Genomic DNA, 16,076 nt, shown 5'->3' with positions numbered 1-16,076 from the left:
CATATAAATGATGCTGTGAGATAAAACTAAATCGTGTGGGCAGAAGAAAAAGGATCTGAAAAAAGCTTCAATTCGCTGTGGAGCAGTGAGAGACTGACCTCATGTGGTGTGAAACCAAAGTTGCCAGGGGAAATACAACAAGGACAAAACTCTGAATAAACTGAGTATCTTTGAAAAATTATTTTTTCTCATGCATTTCTGATTTTTGTTGGATGTTGCACCATTTCTGAAAACTAATATTATATTTAAATATAGTTTGGGATGTGATTGCTGATAAGAAGTTGACCACTGTCTGTATTCCCAAAGACTTTTCTGTGCCCTGAAAAGGGATGCTCTGACAAGCTGACCCCAAGACAGCAGGCTAGGAGCTGAGGCCCAATTATCCTGGCTGCTGCCTATGCGTGATTTTAATTGAAATGAGTAGGAGTTTTATGTGAGCAAGTGACAGAATAATCAGTCTTGGTTTCTAAGCCCTTTCTGGCACTTCCCCAGCAGCATGCTCACTCTGTAGCTTCACAGCATTGCTCTGTAAAATGAAGACAGTGGTTAGGAAAATTGTGAAGTGGTACCATGCAGAATGGGAAGGGTGTTCCTAGCCTTTATATTTTTTAGAAGCATGAATAATACTAACTGTGGAGACTTCTGAGTCAATTCTGTTGGCCTGATTCCTCAATATATATGGAAGCATACAAGTATATGGATAACAAAAAGAGGTTCTGTTATTTTGAAAAGTCTCTTTTTAAAATACATAACATACATTTAGTTTTAAAGGATTTAGGTGGTAATGTGGCTTATGGACTCTCACAGGAAAATCTGCTTAAAAATCCTTTGGGCAGTTCAGGTGAACTTTAAAAACTCTGTCCCCATCCTGCAAAGACTTTTCTATATGCTTAATTGTACTCTTTCTGTTCTTTATGTTGACTTAAATGTCTGAAATAACAAAGGCCTGTAGTATTTTCTACAAGTACTCTGAATTCTACATGACAATCCTTCCATTTTCTTCTTCACAGATCCTCTTGGAACCAGGGGTGATACAGGATGTCCTAGCAGCTGGGAGTCATTTGCAGCTGCTGGAGCTTCTCAGTTTATGTTCTCACTATCTCATTCAGGTGAGGCTTCTCTGCCTAATTATCAGCCATTTCTGTTTGGTAAATTTTTGTTTCAAGCCTAATTTCAGTAGGAGAGTATTAGTGCAATACCTGGTATAGCCTAAATGGCAATAAACTGGATTTCAGGAGACATGAATTTTTAGTGTAATTTGGGTATCAGTTTGTGATAGGTGCTTTCTCCTCCCATCCATTTTGTCCATTTCAGTCCTGAAAACAAGGATGGTCCACTCATTAGTATCAGCACGTGGGAGTTTGATTCCTTCCTTTAGCAGAGAATTGGCCGCCTTCTGCCTCAGTTTACCAAATGTTAAATATTTCCATATTGCAATCATGAGTATCATGAAGCATTCAGATGCATATGTGTTCACAACAGAATATTGATGCGTATTCCAGGGCACTACTACCTCTCACTGAAGGGGTAGGGCTTATTACAATGGCACCTTATTCTCAACTGGCCTTGTGCCCATAATGTTGATAACCCTATCAACATTAGGGCCGTCATTATGAAGCAAAAAATCTAAATCCAGTAAAATAATTTTTTGTGCTTGGCTTGTATAGGAGATGGCTCGTGATGGTAGCAAGAACCATGAAAATGAAAAGCCTTATTAAAAAAAAAAAAGGCAATAGCAATTCTACAGAACTGTTTCCTTTTCTTTGTAATTTTTCAGTGTTGTTTCTGAAATAGGGTTCATTGGCTGTATCTGTGCAACAGTTGGGCTTGGAAATGCATGTCAGCACAATCCTCTCTGTATGCACTTGCCTTCCAACAGCATAACTGCCTTTGAACAGTCTGAATGTGCTTGGCAGCACACTGAGCTACTGAGTACCATAGGCATGCAGGATCTCTTGTTAAGAGCTTCAGGACGTACTTGAAGGCTCTGTCTTATGGAGAAAGAATCTGTTCTTTGAGTGTTAGCCTTAGGGAAGCCTTGAACATGTATGTTCAGACAATAAGGTGGTATTAATTTGTGCATTATAAATTGATTAGAAAGTTAAAGGACCTGGTAGAGTATTGCAATTTGTATCAGTTTGTTTTCAGGAATGTAAGGAAGGATTTAGTTTTTCCGAGAAAATAGACGTGGAATGTAACGGGAAAGGTTGTTGGTTTGAGAAATAAGAAATGTGAGATGGCAAATAAGCCACAAAACCAGTTGGCCTACCATTTGTCAGGCAGGCATGGGAAGGGGTTACTGTAATGAGAAAAAAGATACACTGTATGACTATCAATGTTAGGCTTGTATTTAATGTCCCCCTAACAAATCAATCAGTGTGAGCATGTCTCTGCTGCTTACATGCTCTGTCTTTGTCAGAAATTGAACCAAAGAGACCACTGCAGCAAAGAAGCTAGGGGAAATATTGAAGAGCAGGGAAAAAGCTGAGTATTGTATTGCTGGTGAGGTAGGGATATGAGAGGACTGTAGGAAAGGAGCCAGGTACATGCCTAGTGTAAGTCCTTGTACTAACTTCTTCTATGACCTGTGTTGAGCAGCCTCTGGTATTTGTAGCTCTTCCCTCTGCACCATCTTGATACTTTTAATCCCAAGGTCACTGCAGTGGAAAGACAGCTGTAGAGTTAGCAGTGCTTTGGATCTCGTCCTTGATGTGCAAGCCATAGTCAAGTATTTAGGAACAGTCTGCTAAAGAATTAAAAAAAACAACAAAGCCAAACCAAAACAAAAAATCAACTCCAAAACCACGCCACTCCCCCCCCAAACCCCCCCGGAGTGAGCAAACATTACTCTGTAGTTAACAGACCAGTAAAAATTCTCTGGAGGTGACGGTCAATATGCAGTTACTCAGATGATGTGAAAGAGCTCTGTTGTATTTTGAGTAGTATGCCAAGGTAGGGTAACTGGAGCTACACTGGTGTAAAAATGAAGAGGAGGTGGGACCTAGTGTCCAGATGTACAATGATGGAGGGAGCGAATAAGGTAGGGGATGAAGGGTGGGGAATAAGGAGGAGAATATGTGTTGGGAGACAGAGCAGTGGTAGTTCTGTAAAGTATTTTTGAATCAGGGTCTCATTGTAAGGTTTTGAATCTGTATGGACATCTGTGAGATGACTGTAGCTTACATCATGTTGGGCTCTAGACCGTATTTTACTCTTGTTACAGTATTTTTTACCAGGTTCACCCCAGCAATGCATTATCTGTGGACAGATTTGCAGTCTGAATAGATCACAGTAATTTATCTGTCTTGTTTGTTCTGCAGAGTTGCAGTCCATACAAGTAATCAACCTTGAGTAGTTGTATAAGCCTTCTTAGCAGAGTCCAACAAGGTACCGTGCATAAAGACTGTGATATCTTTCAGGGTCCAAATTAATTATATCAATTATCTGTTTATGTTCTACATGCTATTTGGTGATTTTAAAAATATCTATTGCTTTATTTTAGTACTATCTAAAAATAAAATTGAAGTAGTTAAAGAAAGCTTCCTTAAAGCCACTTATTCTTGCTGCAGTTGGTAACTGGGGTGTCTTGTCACCCCATGTGCTATGATACAGATGATGGGAAGAGAATAATGCTTGCCCTTTCTCTTCTTTCTGATGAGTCTGAATGCTGCAGAGTTCTTCATTTACTGTACTAGTGAATTTCTTTCTTGCTGTTTTGAATTGTTCAGATATCATGAACTTAGCTTGGTTTAGCATAAATTCAGGAAATATAGTATGTGGGACCTAGCTGTCGTTTATTATTGTTGTGTAATGATGACAGAGTTTAAACTTGTTAGGATTATCTTTAATTGTTTGCATTGGACCAGGCTTTTCCCATAGTGTGCTGCTCTTACTGTTAGAGCTTGTTCTAGTTCTTCTCTTTTTCTAAATGATCCAGCTTGTCAGTTTTTTGGAGCTTAAGACAATTTCATCTCTTTTTGATACTTTTATCTGGGGCCTGTAATTATTCCATGGATTTCAATCAGGATTTTTTTTGCTACAAATGCAATTGGTGTGGCCCATACACATATCTGTTCCAAGGCGTATTTGTAGTCTGTGAGGTTCCAAACAAGACTGTACTGATGTAATTCATCGAAGATGATTGTTGAAGTGTCTAATTGTCGAAGATGATTTGCAGTGCACTGGGGGCAGATTCATCTCCAGCCAATGTTGACTTTTATATTCACTGATCTTTAAGGAATTTCCGCTCAGTTGTCTCAGTCCAAATAACATCTTGTTTATTCTATAAGACAGATCCTCTTTCTTACAGACCAACCAGCTTAAAGCACTTTAATTTGTTGATAAATCTCAAAAAGATTTCTGTAACAAATTGTTAGAAGCACATTTATGGCATTTTTATGAAGAGTTTTTGATCAAAGGTAAGACAGAAAAAAGGAGAGGAACATTCTTTCTCCCCACCCCTAATTAGGTAATATCCATCTCTAAGACATTTATGATAGCATGACACAATGGAGGTTTCTAACAACACTGCTAGCTTACTAAATGTGTTTTATCATCTATAAACTTCACATTATCAAATGTGCTGTAGTATCTAATGTTTATTCCATTTTCTCATTGGAAAACTCCTTCTCATTTTGGATTGATAATTTACTAAGTTTTATTTTAAAAGAATTGTAGATCATATTTTCTCTACTTGCAAACAAGAGAAATGCCCAAGCATTCCTTCCTTACTTTAGATCTTAATTCCAGCTTTGTGTTGTGCAGACTTCTCCCCCTGCCTCAGCAGTGTCATATCTTGAATTATGATTACTCCGAAGCCTTTGCTGTTTGGGGGTTTTGTTTTTAGCTTCATTTGTAGAGGGAACTTTTTTGAAGCATGCTGATGTATTTTATTTGAAATACATACATATTCATGAATCTCTCCAATCGTGTCATCTGCATAATTCTCAGGTACTTTAAACATTGAAGCAGGGCTTGAAATCTCACACATCCGTCTCAACCTATACAAACGGTAAGGCAATGTGATTGTTCTTTAGTTGTATTGCTGCTACGTAGGTATGGGAAAGCTAAGCTGAAGACTTGAGCTTTGTGTATCTTGAATTGCACTAAGATCTGTGATCATGCACACAGCATTTCCTTGCAGAGTGCACATCCAATTCTCTAAGACTCTTGTTTCCTGAGTTCCTCTTCTAGCTCAGATTGATTGTCAGTTTTGGCTGAGGTTTTTCAAAGGAGGCTAACGCAGAGAGCTCCAACCAACAGGTAGACTTTGAAATATAATGGGAAGGGGTTTTCTGAATGTCTTGTTTCCCTTTTGAAAGTTTTAGCCTTTGGAGTTCCAGTGGACCATAACTGTCCTACTATGACATTGGAGAAGGCAACAGAAAGCTAGTTGAAGGTATTGAATGATTGAATGTGATGGAGATCTGAGAATCGACTTCTTAAATGGAGTTGTAGAGAATATGGTATTAGGCAGTGTGTGTGTGAGAACTATTTTGCGCTTTAAAGCTTGTGAATATTTTTCTGAAGGGTACATGATGACTTTATTCTTATGCAAGAGAATAAGTGTGTTAAAAGATTTATTCAGAACATAGAAATGTTTGTTTCATAAATACGTCTGAGTTACATAACTGATTGTACATGTAAGAAGTTTTGTTTTTTTCCTCAGCTGTTTGTGTATTCAGTACCAAAGAGAGCCACAAACTGCAAATTATTTCAACAGCCAAAGAGTCTTAATAAGGAGGGAATGCTATTGCGAATATGAGTTTTTAATGGGATTTCCTTCTCCTGATCAACATCAACTCAATATTGTGTGGGTATAGCTTTAGTAATCACTTTATAAACCAGAGGTTGATTTCCACTTGCATTCAGGGACCTGGGACATAAGACTGTCCATATTTGAAATTGTAAAGCTGAGTGATTTTTCTGTATTTTCTCAAGTCCAGTATTATTGTTATCAGTGGAGTTTTATATACCTCCTGAGTTACATTCAAGGTAATAGGGTGATAGGTGTGAGTGAGGGGTTTAGAAGTTGCAGAACTGTCCAAAGCAAACCACTCATTTCTGAGAGGCAGGACATGGCATGATTGTTAGCATTTACCCCTTTAAATTCCTGCTGCCAGATCAGGCAGATTTTGTGAAGAACAAATAAGTTTACATGCTGGACAGAGTCTGGGATATCATTTATGTCATGTTTATTGGTTGGACAGTTACATATTTTCAATACAGCCTTATTAGAAGTAGTGTTAGCCGACTGTCCTTGTACTCAATGCTGGAAATCATTTCCTATTCTCACAGTAGCTAGGAGCAGCAAGTATAGTAGACATGAACAGTGATCCTAATTGCCATTAAAGTTCCCCTGACTGTTAAAAATTGTTCTTGGGATCATAAATGTTTTTGTGTAAATGAAGTTAAAAGTTTGATGCCAATTTTCCCGTTAGTTTTAACTGCATTAAGTTCCCTGCTAAATGGTAAATGTACTAGGTTACCTTTTATAAACTTCATTACAGTGGATAGAACTCTGCCAAAGGTTCCTGCTTGCTACTGATGTCAGTTGTAGCATCTTTAAAGAGGGATTATTTAAGCTGAAAAGAACCTTTTAGGTGAGTGATTAAAATGAGCCTGAAAAAAAACAGCACTGTACAGCAGCAGTCAACTGGAATTTTCTTGGAGTCTCCTCTGTACTGTATGCTCTGGATTCTTGTATACAAAAGCAGACAGTGAGCAGGATCAGGCCTTGAATGCAAAAAATTAGATTAATCAGCTTGCAAATGATAAAATAAGACCTCCTGGAATAATTTTTGGTAATAATTCAAGAGGCAAATTACCTTGGGTAGGGGCTTTTGATTTTTAACTTTCTACTGTAATGGTCAATCTAGGCTTATAAACCAAAATTTTTTCATGGTGTATGAACACCTAATGATCTGGATCTTTCCTTCTACTAATTTTAAACTATTTGAATGTGTTTATAGATTGAAATATGTTACTGTTTTTAAAAGGAAGAAGCTACAAATGAATCTGCCTGTGGAATTAAAAGGAGAGTGCATGGTTTACATTTGTGGTGGGGCCAGAGCTTCAAAGCTATTTTTTTCTTAAACCCAACTTCTCCGTTTGGAATAGTGCCAACAACACAATCCCAAATTTCACTAAGATACACTCCTTCAGAGATGAATTAATTCTTACACCAGAGATTGAGAGCATCACCTTTGTATTGCTAGAAGCCCCAGCTCAGTTGGGATTTTAGCTCCTGGGTTTTTCATATAGAGCAAATTAAACTGCTGGAAAAAAAATCTAAAGGTCATCTAGCAACCAGGGCTTGCCTTTTTTTAACTAATACTAAGTTTTTAATCTAAGTACATGCATGCACACTCTCCACCCCCACACTCTCCCAGAATTAGAGTGGAGTTTTATAAAACCACCACCATCAAACTTGAGTCTACCAACTTTATCCCGTGGTGGAAAGCGTGACCTTCGCATACCAAGAACACAACTACACAGAAATAATGTCGTCTTGCATTTTGCCAGTTTTCAGTGTTATGCAACCAGTTGTTGCTGTGCTAGCCTGCTATTTTTTGAAGGAGCATGTTTTATCAGCTGTTGAGTCATTGAGCTATTGACAGTCATTAGGGAATTTCTTGTACAAAGCTCAAATATAACTTTGGGAATTTATCTCCTCTCTCTCTTTAACATACAGATACATTACAGAGATACAGATTTATATATATGAAATGTGAATGCGCTACTGAGGATTCCAACTTAGAATGGGACTCAGGAAAAAAATTATGGTGGTTTTCTCCATTTTTCAGTTGGTGTCTGAGGAAAGTAAAAATGGTATACCCAGTCACTTTGAATCCCATTCTTCCTGTAAACCACTTGCTGCTCTTTAGCTGCGATGTGATAGTGGATATTCTGCTCCTGGGGTGTTAACTGTTAGAGAAAGTGGTGCAACTACGGTCAGGAACCTGCTGGCTTTGTGTGTGTGTGTGCGCTGCTTTTCCTAATGAAGTAGTAGCTGGCAAAGCTGAATTGGAATTGCTGATGGATGTGTAAAAAATGATGGTGGAGTGTCTAGGTTTACTACTGCTGGCAAGATTAAAGGTCCCGTGCTGTCTAACTAGTCATATGGATACACATTGCTGGTCTTCCGCATCAGAGTTGCAGGAGAGGTCACAAGTTGGGAAGGGGCAAATACCGCTACATCTTCCTTCTCTTTGCAGTTTCTGTCAGGAAGGGAGAGCAGCTTTGGTGTGTGTTTTAAATAGGAACAAAGAAGCTGTATTGCTTTACTGTTTCCCTCCCTGCCCTTCTCGTGTTGTCTTTCTAGCCAATGTTGCCTCCCTACCTGACCTTTCTGTCCCTCAGGCCCTGAAAGATTCCTGCTTCTGGAATCTTTCTAGTATTTTTATAAAGCTGTAAACAGAGTCTGATGAATCCCAGAATGCTTTGTGTACAAAATCCTTCGTTGGTTTTATTACCATCTACCATTTATTACCAATAATAATGTTTTATGACCCCCTGTCCCTCCTGCCCCCCAATGTCTTTAGTTTTTAATTCTCCTTACTAATTGAGGTGGTGTAGATGCACGAACCCCCAAAATGGCAGTATTTGTAATTGGGTAGTGCAGCTACCCTTATCTGCTGGTGTCCTCGGCGACATGCCCAGTTAGCAATCTGGCAGGAAAATTTGTTTGATTGCAAGAGATGAAACCCGAGTGGCTGAACTGGAGTTGAAATAAAGTAGTCGGGGCCCTTCCTCCGCAGGCGTGGGCAGCAGGTGGCAGTGTGAGTCCGTAACAGTTTGAGCAGATAAATTCAAGCTAAAATCAGAAAAAAATGAAAAGAAAAATTATTTATTTTTACTCTGTATTAGTCTTCTGACCTAATCAGTAAAAAAGTCATTATTCACACAACACTGGGCAATATGCATTGTAATTTTTAACAAATAATAGGAAACTGTTAATGTTTTCACAGGAAATACAGTTCTGTCTTGTGCAGCAATGGTCATTTATCACTGCACTTTGTGAAATCACTCATTTGTTCTAATTTGAATGTAAATGACTCTAAGGTTTTACAAATAAGGTGACAGACTCACATAAATGTAATTGCAGGGTTCATCTCTCTCTTTTTATATATCACTCATTAAGTTATGAATTAAATACATCGTATTAAACCAGGGGCATGTCCAATGATGATATTGTAATGGCAAATTACTCTATGCTATTAGAGGTGTATTTTTTATTCATGGACATTAATTTGTCATTAAGCGGCATTAGTTTAGCACTTTTATGCGGAAGACGTGACCTGAAAGAGGAGACTTACAGCTCTAATGTGAAAGAACAGGAATACAGGCACCAGATATACAGAGCATTTTTTTTACCTCCTGTAAAGAAGCAGGGGGACATTTTATTTAAATCTGCTTTGATCTAAAGCAATTTGAGTTGTGTTAGGCCATTTTAGCAAAGGTATTTCTGAAACATGAAAATGCTTTGGTTATAAAGTATTTACCAATATGGGAAAAGCCAGAATGCTAAGTACAAAATGGTGGCTATAAATCATTTGTAACCTATGAACCTGAAGAGAACATTGGGCCTGAAGTGAGTTACAGTCTGATTTTATCTCAGAAGTATCACTGTGGTACAGAGTTAATTGTCCATCTTTTCTTTCCTCTGTACTGGCTTAGCCAAAATAGAACTGGTTTTTTTACCCTCTTAATTATGAAGTATCTTTTACCTCCTCTATACTTTGTATTTTTAAACACACTAACGTTATTTTCACAGGGATCAATTTCAAGTTTGAAATGTTAAGCAGAAGCAGAATGTTTGTTAAGAAAATGAATGAGAATATGTATTATTTGATGGAATTTGAGAGGCAACTTGGCACTTGAAGTATTAAACTGAGGAAAATAGTGAATGACTCTGCTCCATCTTTAAAAGATATTATAAAGACCTTGTAAATTTTATTTTCATTTTACATCCAGTTTAATACAAGAGACAATCCTTTCAAAACCTTGTTTATGTAATGGTGGAGATGGACTGAAGTCATAAGGATCTAAGTTGATAAATCCCCCAGTTTGGCAGTATTTGCATTTTAGACTTTTCTTTAGACTGTCTCTCGTTAAAGGCAAAAAATCTGAATTTGACACCTATCTATGTAGTTGATTCCTTGCCCCCTGTTACGTTTTTCTGGTGGCTTAATCATTACTGTTTGATCCATCTATCTGAACTGCTCACAACACACTCAACTAGTGTGTTGTGCTAGTTAAGAAGAAAGATTTGTTATGAAAATGACCTAAGCCCAAAGTATATATAAGTAGTTTCAGAAACGAAGTACCCCAAATTATCATCTAGTTTTAACTACTGTTAAATACTATTTCAGAACTTAATAGAGAAACATTGTTCACTGAACCATTCCAGTTTGTAGGGGAGCACAAAGAAGGAAACAAGTTCCATGTAAGGTTGTTGTTTTCCAGTAGATGCCTTAGCAGCAGTAAATGAAACAGCATTTTACCATGTTCCATTGTTTATAGTGTTTTGTTTGCACGACTGCATCACAGTAGAATTTGCCAGGGAACCAGTATCCTGCTCCAGAATTGTGATGTAGACTAATTCTATTTAAAACAAAAACTCGATTTCTGTCCAGGGTATTGAATAGGCCTTGAACCCAGAATGAATATAAATGTATACATGCTGTCTTACTGAATCTTCAGCCAATATGTAATCAGAGCTTTGCAAGTTATAAATTGTGCTCATTCACCTCACTAATTTTAAAAATTAAAGATACAAACCTAAAGATTAGTGGTATCAACAACTTTATTAACCATCAATAATGTCCTGCAAGTGTGTTATTTCAAACTGAAAAATGTTTGTGATTTTATTCACTTGTTTTCCTGTGTAATCTATTCTAAACATCTGTTTATTAATTTGGAGGAAGTTGCTGCTAAATTTCCCATCTGTTTCAACAGTGTCTTACAGAATTTGTGATTTCTACTACAGAGTGTGTCTAGCTGCATAGGTGGCATTGGATCTTGAGTGACTTAAACCAGGACTTTTATTTGCAGTTCAGTGGGAACTGAGCTGGTAACACATGGAATTGTCCCTACAGTAATTTTTATAGGAGCTGTTGTGTCATCTGGATTAGAGGAGTAGTAATATATTGGCTGGACTTGCCTTGTAAACACCTTGCTCTTTGTTGTGAAAGTTTCCAATGCCACTCAAAGGAGGTTTTTTCCTAAATTCCATTTCAGTGTTTTCTCCTTGTTTACCATAAGCCACATCTGTTCTAATTATATATGCAAAAGGCTTTGAATTTCCATAGCATCTAAGCACACCCATTTATCATGGGGAAAGTATTGTAGTAACCTCAGGTATGTTCAGCCCCCAAAACACATTGGGACCACAATTCCCACTGACTTGAAATGGCATGTTGTGGACATGGAGAAAGCTAGGGGGATAGGCCCAGTGTCATATGCCAAGCCCCAAATCAGTGTTTATATGTGCTTGTATTTTGTTTTTTGCCTGCCTCACAGTATTTTTACTCATATTTGCAGCATTACCATCTTCATGGGGAACTGAAGTATGCAGGGAGTATATGTGTACAATGGTGATGTCAAGGATCCCCAGAGACTGATACTGAATGTTTGCTGTAACTAAAGACATGAAATTAATTGACTACCTAGATACTGTTGTGGGTCTTAACTTGCATGGGTATTATACACCATTGGTAAAAAGTCCTAATCAAGTTCTGGACTCATACAGCACCGTTCAGCCCTGGACCAAAAGTTGAACAGATTAATGGAACTTCTTGAAAAGGAATAAAACAAGTAGTGAAAATGATCAGTGTGTGTGGTGAATATTTCTGGTTCATTTTTTAAAACGGTGACTGTTCTTGTTAGATTAGCTGCAGAAATACATTCTTTTTTAAGTAATTGAGCTATGTCCCTCCTCTAAATGCCCTTCCAATTTTCTGTTAAAGGGTGTCTGGCTTCATTTCATTCTGATTGTGTTTAAAGGGGGATACAGAAGAGGGGGGCCCTTCATATACTTCGGGATTTTGAAATGCTGGCAAGGATCTGTAGTTGTGAACACTTAGAAATTGGGCCTGCAATGATCTATTCTGTTTTTAAAGGTGGTGTCTTCAGGTGAAATCTTGAAGCCAGTGAGAATTTCATCATATGATTATGGGTGTTAAAAGCCTTGGTGGTAAAGCACAGAGTTCTGACCATTAGCTGTTTGAGATTCGGGGGGGGGGGATTATTTTTTTATTCTTGGTAATAATGGCTAGGAACTAAATGAGCAAAAGTCAGCATGATCTTTGAAGGCTCATGCCTTCCTGATGCTTAGCACCTTCAGCAGTGTGAACATTCATCTGTGTTAGTTTGGGGAGTACTTGTGACTTGTTTGGCACTACTGAACGTCAGATGTTGGAAATGTCAGACTGGGCATTGAGTCAAGGTCCATTTTTACATTTGGGATTTGCCCTTTCTAGGTTTTCTGGTTTTGAGAGTCAGATTTATAATAATTTCTGACCAAGAGAGTGATAAGTGAATCCCTAGTCAATAATACTTAAAATACAAGCAAATCCTCCTTGATCCTCACATACTGAATTATTTTTTTTTGTAATTCAGTGGTGCTTCCAGAATTTTTTTCATTCTTTTACTTTCTGTATGTGGACTACTACTATCCCTTTTTATCCTGTTTACCTCCTGAAATCAGTTCTGATTATTATGTAGTAAACCTACTAATCAGCACAGCTCCTAGTCATGGGAAAGAGATGGTTTTTTTGCTGCGTAAATCTAGACACAGAGTGTTGTAGAGGGTTTTGTTATGCTGAGACATAATGCTTATACAAAACATGTTACAGACATTTTGCTGATATATTGAGCTGTATAAATAACTTCAAATTGTGTTAAATTTGTGGGTGTGGTGGGAAAGAAAAGAATTGCCTAACTACTGGAGCACTGGAGTGGGTTCCAGGCATTTGAGGTTCTGGTTTTTGTATCTTCTGCATCATGGGAAATTGTCTAAATTATTCTGCTCCTCCTTTTTCCTCTGTAAAATGAGAATTTGCCTTTGTTTAGTGCTGTGAGCAAAAAAATTCTTAGTGATTTTTTGAGCTGAGGTCAGATATTGCAGGAGCAGAGAGATACCTGAACAAATAGCAGTTTTCCAAATAAAATGGAAATGTTGCCATTTTATCATTCACATACTTATAACCAGGTTCTTTTAACTGCTGAGTACCCTCCTATCTTCCTGCGGCTGCAACAAGTCTCTTGCTCTTCAGAGGAATGTGAAACCATGTACCCTGAGAAGTCAAATTGTGCAAATATTTCCTCCTTTTCCTGTACAGACAATTGGCAAGAAACTTGTTTTATTGCACTCATTTTTTTTTTTAATGTGGAGTTGCAAAATGTTTGTAATTGCACAAAAGCAATGTGCACAGTCCTGTACTTCCTAGTCCAGTGGCCAGGGTAACTTTGATCCTATATTGATAAGCCAGAAACTATTTTCTGAAAATTTGGTCAGAACTCTTTTGCTTTCATATATTCTTTCCATTTTATAAATATCTTTGCTCAAGTTCAAATCCTCCAGGAGTCTTTGTTTAAAAAACTAAGTTGGGCACCTTAAATCTTGCAAGGTTGATTTTCCAGCCTATAGTATTTTCATATCCTTAAAGTGTGAACTTAAGAACTGGGACCAATATTTGAGCAGTAGCCTTAAAAATGCAATGTTGAAGCAGCAAGAGGGTTTGTTTCTTTTATTGGACAGTACTCGTGCATTTTATGACATGAGCCTTTTTTTTTTGCCACAGCACTGTTGTGAGAACTGATGTTGCTGTTTATGACCACTTCTTAGTGCCTCCTGATGACCTGTAAACGTTGTTCCAAATAGAGCCTGGTATATTTTCTGTATCAGCATGTTACTGGTTCTCAGATTATTATTATTACTTTTTTTTTAATGTGATTACTTTCCCAGGAAAACCAGACAATACTCGTATTCTGTCATTCTTGTAATTTTTTACCCCAGTGCTTTTGCAGTCTTCCGCAAACTCTGCAGGCAAAACTTACCATTCTCTAGTTCAATTAAGCTGTTAACAGTATTGGACCAAGAATCAATGCCTTGAGGTCTTTGCTGGAAAAATTTACACTGCTTTATAACTTACCATTAATAACTTCATTTTGAGATTGTCATTGAACAAATCTTTGATCCCTCTAAGATGCATCCTACTAAAACTATGTAATATATGAAATTTATCAAATATTATAATGCTCAACTTTAATATTCCTTATGTTAAATTTGTGCCATTTTGTTCTGCCAATGTTTCCTGTAAACTTGGGAAAATGAGCCCTCTCGAGGTTTTTAAAAAAAAAATAAAAAAATTCCTCTACTGATGCCTTATTGCTTTCATACAAGTCAAATGTTAGTAGATAGCTGGAGTGATGTGATTCTTACAATGCATTAGGAACTACTGATTTCAAATTGGTGGCTGATTCTGCTTTGTCTATCAAAATTATACTCAGTATTGAGTTATCCTGCACTGGATTCAGCCTTTCTGTAGATCGAGTATCACATACTGCCTTAAAATTCTGAGAAAGTTTTGTTGCTTTGGGTTGTTTAGCAAATATTCCTGAGATTTTAATTTGTCTGTCTTAATTAACCCATCATTTTAGACATTTTAGACAGTTTGTTTCATTCTCTGGTGATACTAGATGTCCAGCTCACTACAGTTACCCTTTTCCAATTCTCCATTTTTAGACGTGTTTATTAGCTTTGTAATCCCTAAGCATTTGGTGACAGGCTGTTGCCTGGGATTCTGAAGCAGAGACAGGTTTTTAAGAAAAGTGGTCCCTTGCTGGGTTTATTACAGAGCACACGTATACATCATTGAAATGTTCCAGAAATAAAATGTCATAAAAAGATTCTGTAACAGAGTTGTTTGAATCATATTATATGTTCTTTGTACATGAACACCTTCCCTGTTCTTATTTATACCTAGAGTGTTAATATATTGATAATTTTGGAATATGCTCCCCCTTTATTCTTTAGTGCAACATCATGAGTGTTGGCTTCCTTTTTTAGTTGGTGACTATCATGCTACTATCCATCTTCTTCATTATTCATTTACATTTATATAATTTATAACATTACATATTGTGCAGAGTTGGAGGAACTATCACCCAGCCTCCTTAAGAAGCCATGTCTTCTCTGGATTGTGATTCTAACTCTCCTGCTAGATTCCAGTACAGTTTGCTCATTGTTATCTCTGGGCTTCTTGTCTAGATCTGCTCTCCTGTTCTTTGGTCTGTTTTTTTTTTTTTTTTCATGCTTCTGCATTTGAAAGTGATAGTGTGTTTCTCTGACCTGCTGGGGCTCCAAAGTGGATCCTAAGCAGCACAATGGAAATGGACTTTCAGCCTTCAGGTTTTGTCATTGTGATTTGGCCCACAGTGGATAATGATGCAGACAGGATCTTGCTTAGCTGTGGAATAGAATGTGGACAGTGCAACTAGAATGGGATGAGATTTTAGCTGCAAGTTCAAAGAAGTCATTACTGAGCATATCCAAACTGTTTATTTTTCTAGAGGCTGATAAGGGAGGTCAACAGAAGTTTTTCACAGTGACGGCAACTCATGTGAGCTATTTCCATTCTGAATATTTTTAATGTGGAAGAGCAATGGTCTTTTCCTGTCAGTCTCATTCTTAGTAATGTGTAATATGCTTTTTGAGATGTTTTCAAGACATTTTAAAGAGATTCATCTTGAGGCTGAAAAACTTCAGCTTTGAAATAGTAAATGTTGGCAAAATAGTAAGTTATTGAAAAAAGGCATTGGAAAGGGGAACAGCCAGGTACCTTAATACCTCTACTAACAGATCTATCAGTAATGTGGAATTTTTTTTTTTATTTTTTTTTTAACTTTCCCTCTCCCCTCCATGCTGGTAATGGAGATGGGGATTAAGAATAAAAATCACACTTTAACATACTGTGTATTAGAAACATATTTTCTACTTCTACTTTCACCATGTTAGAAAGGTTTTTTCATACTTTATATTGATTTAAAACTTATTTTGTTTTTCAGAATAT

General features: G+C 37.3%; 1 protein-coding gene across 13 annotated transcripts in view; it reads left to right on the top strand.

Moving 5' to 3' along the window:
• KLHL32 (kelch like family member 32) overlaps nucleotides 1–16,076 on the top strand; it is a 131,379-nt gene that overhangs the window by 68,337 nt on the left and 46,966 nt on the right. For all 13 annotated transcript variants that reach the window (XR_003926509.1, XR_003926503.1, XM_041118572.1 and 10 more), the window contains one exon: nucleotides 1,011–1,109. Coding sequence is in view for 11 of the 13 variants with exons in the window: in XM_041118572.1 (XP_040974506.1) it covers nucleotides 1,011–1,109 (99 nt within the window). In the remaining 2 variants the exon portion in view is untranslated. The remainder of the gene's footprint in view (nucleotides 1–1,010; nucleotides 1,110–16,076) is intronic.

The sequence above is a fragment of the Aquila chrysaetos genome, chromosome 2 (genome assembly GCF_900496995.4).
Source record: "Aquila chrysaetos chrysaetos chromosome 2, bAquChr1.4, whole genome shotgun sequence".
NCBI classification, from domain to species: Eukaryota; Metazoa; Chordata; class Aves; order Accipitriformes; family Accipitridae; genus Aquila; species Aquila chrysaetos.
Note: the sequence above shows the minus strand (reverse complement) of the source record. Positions and strands in the feature narration are given on the sequence as shown.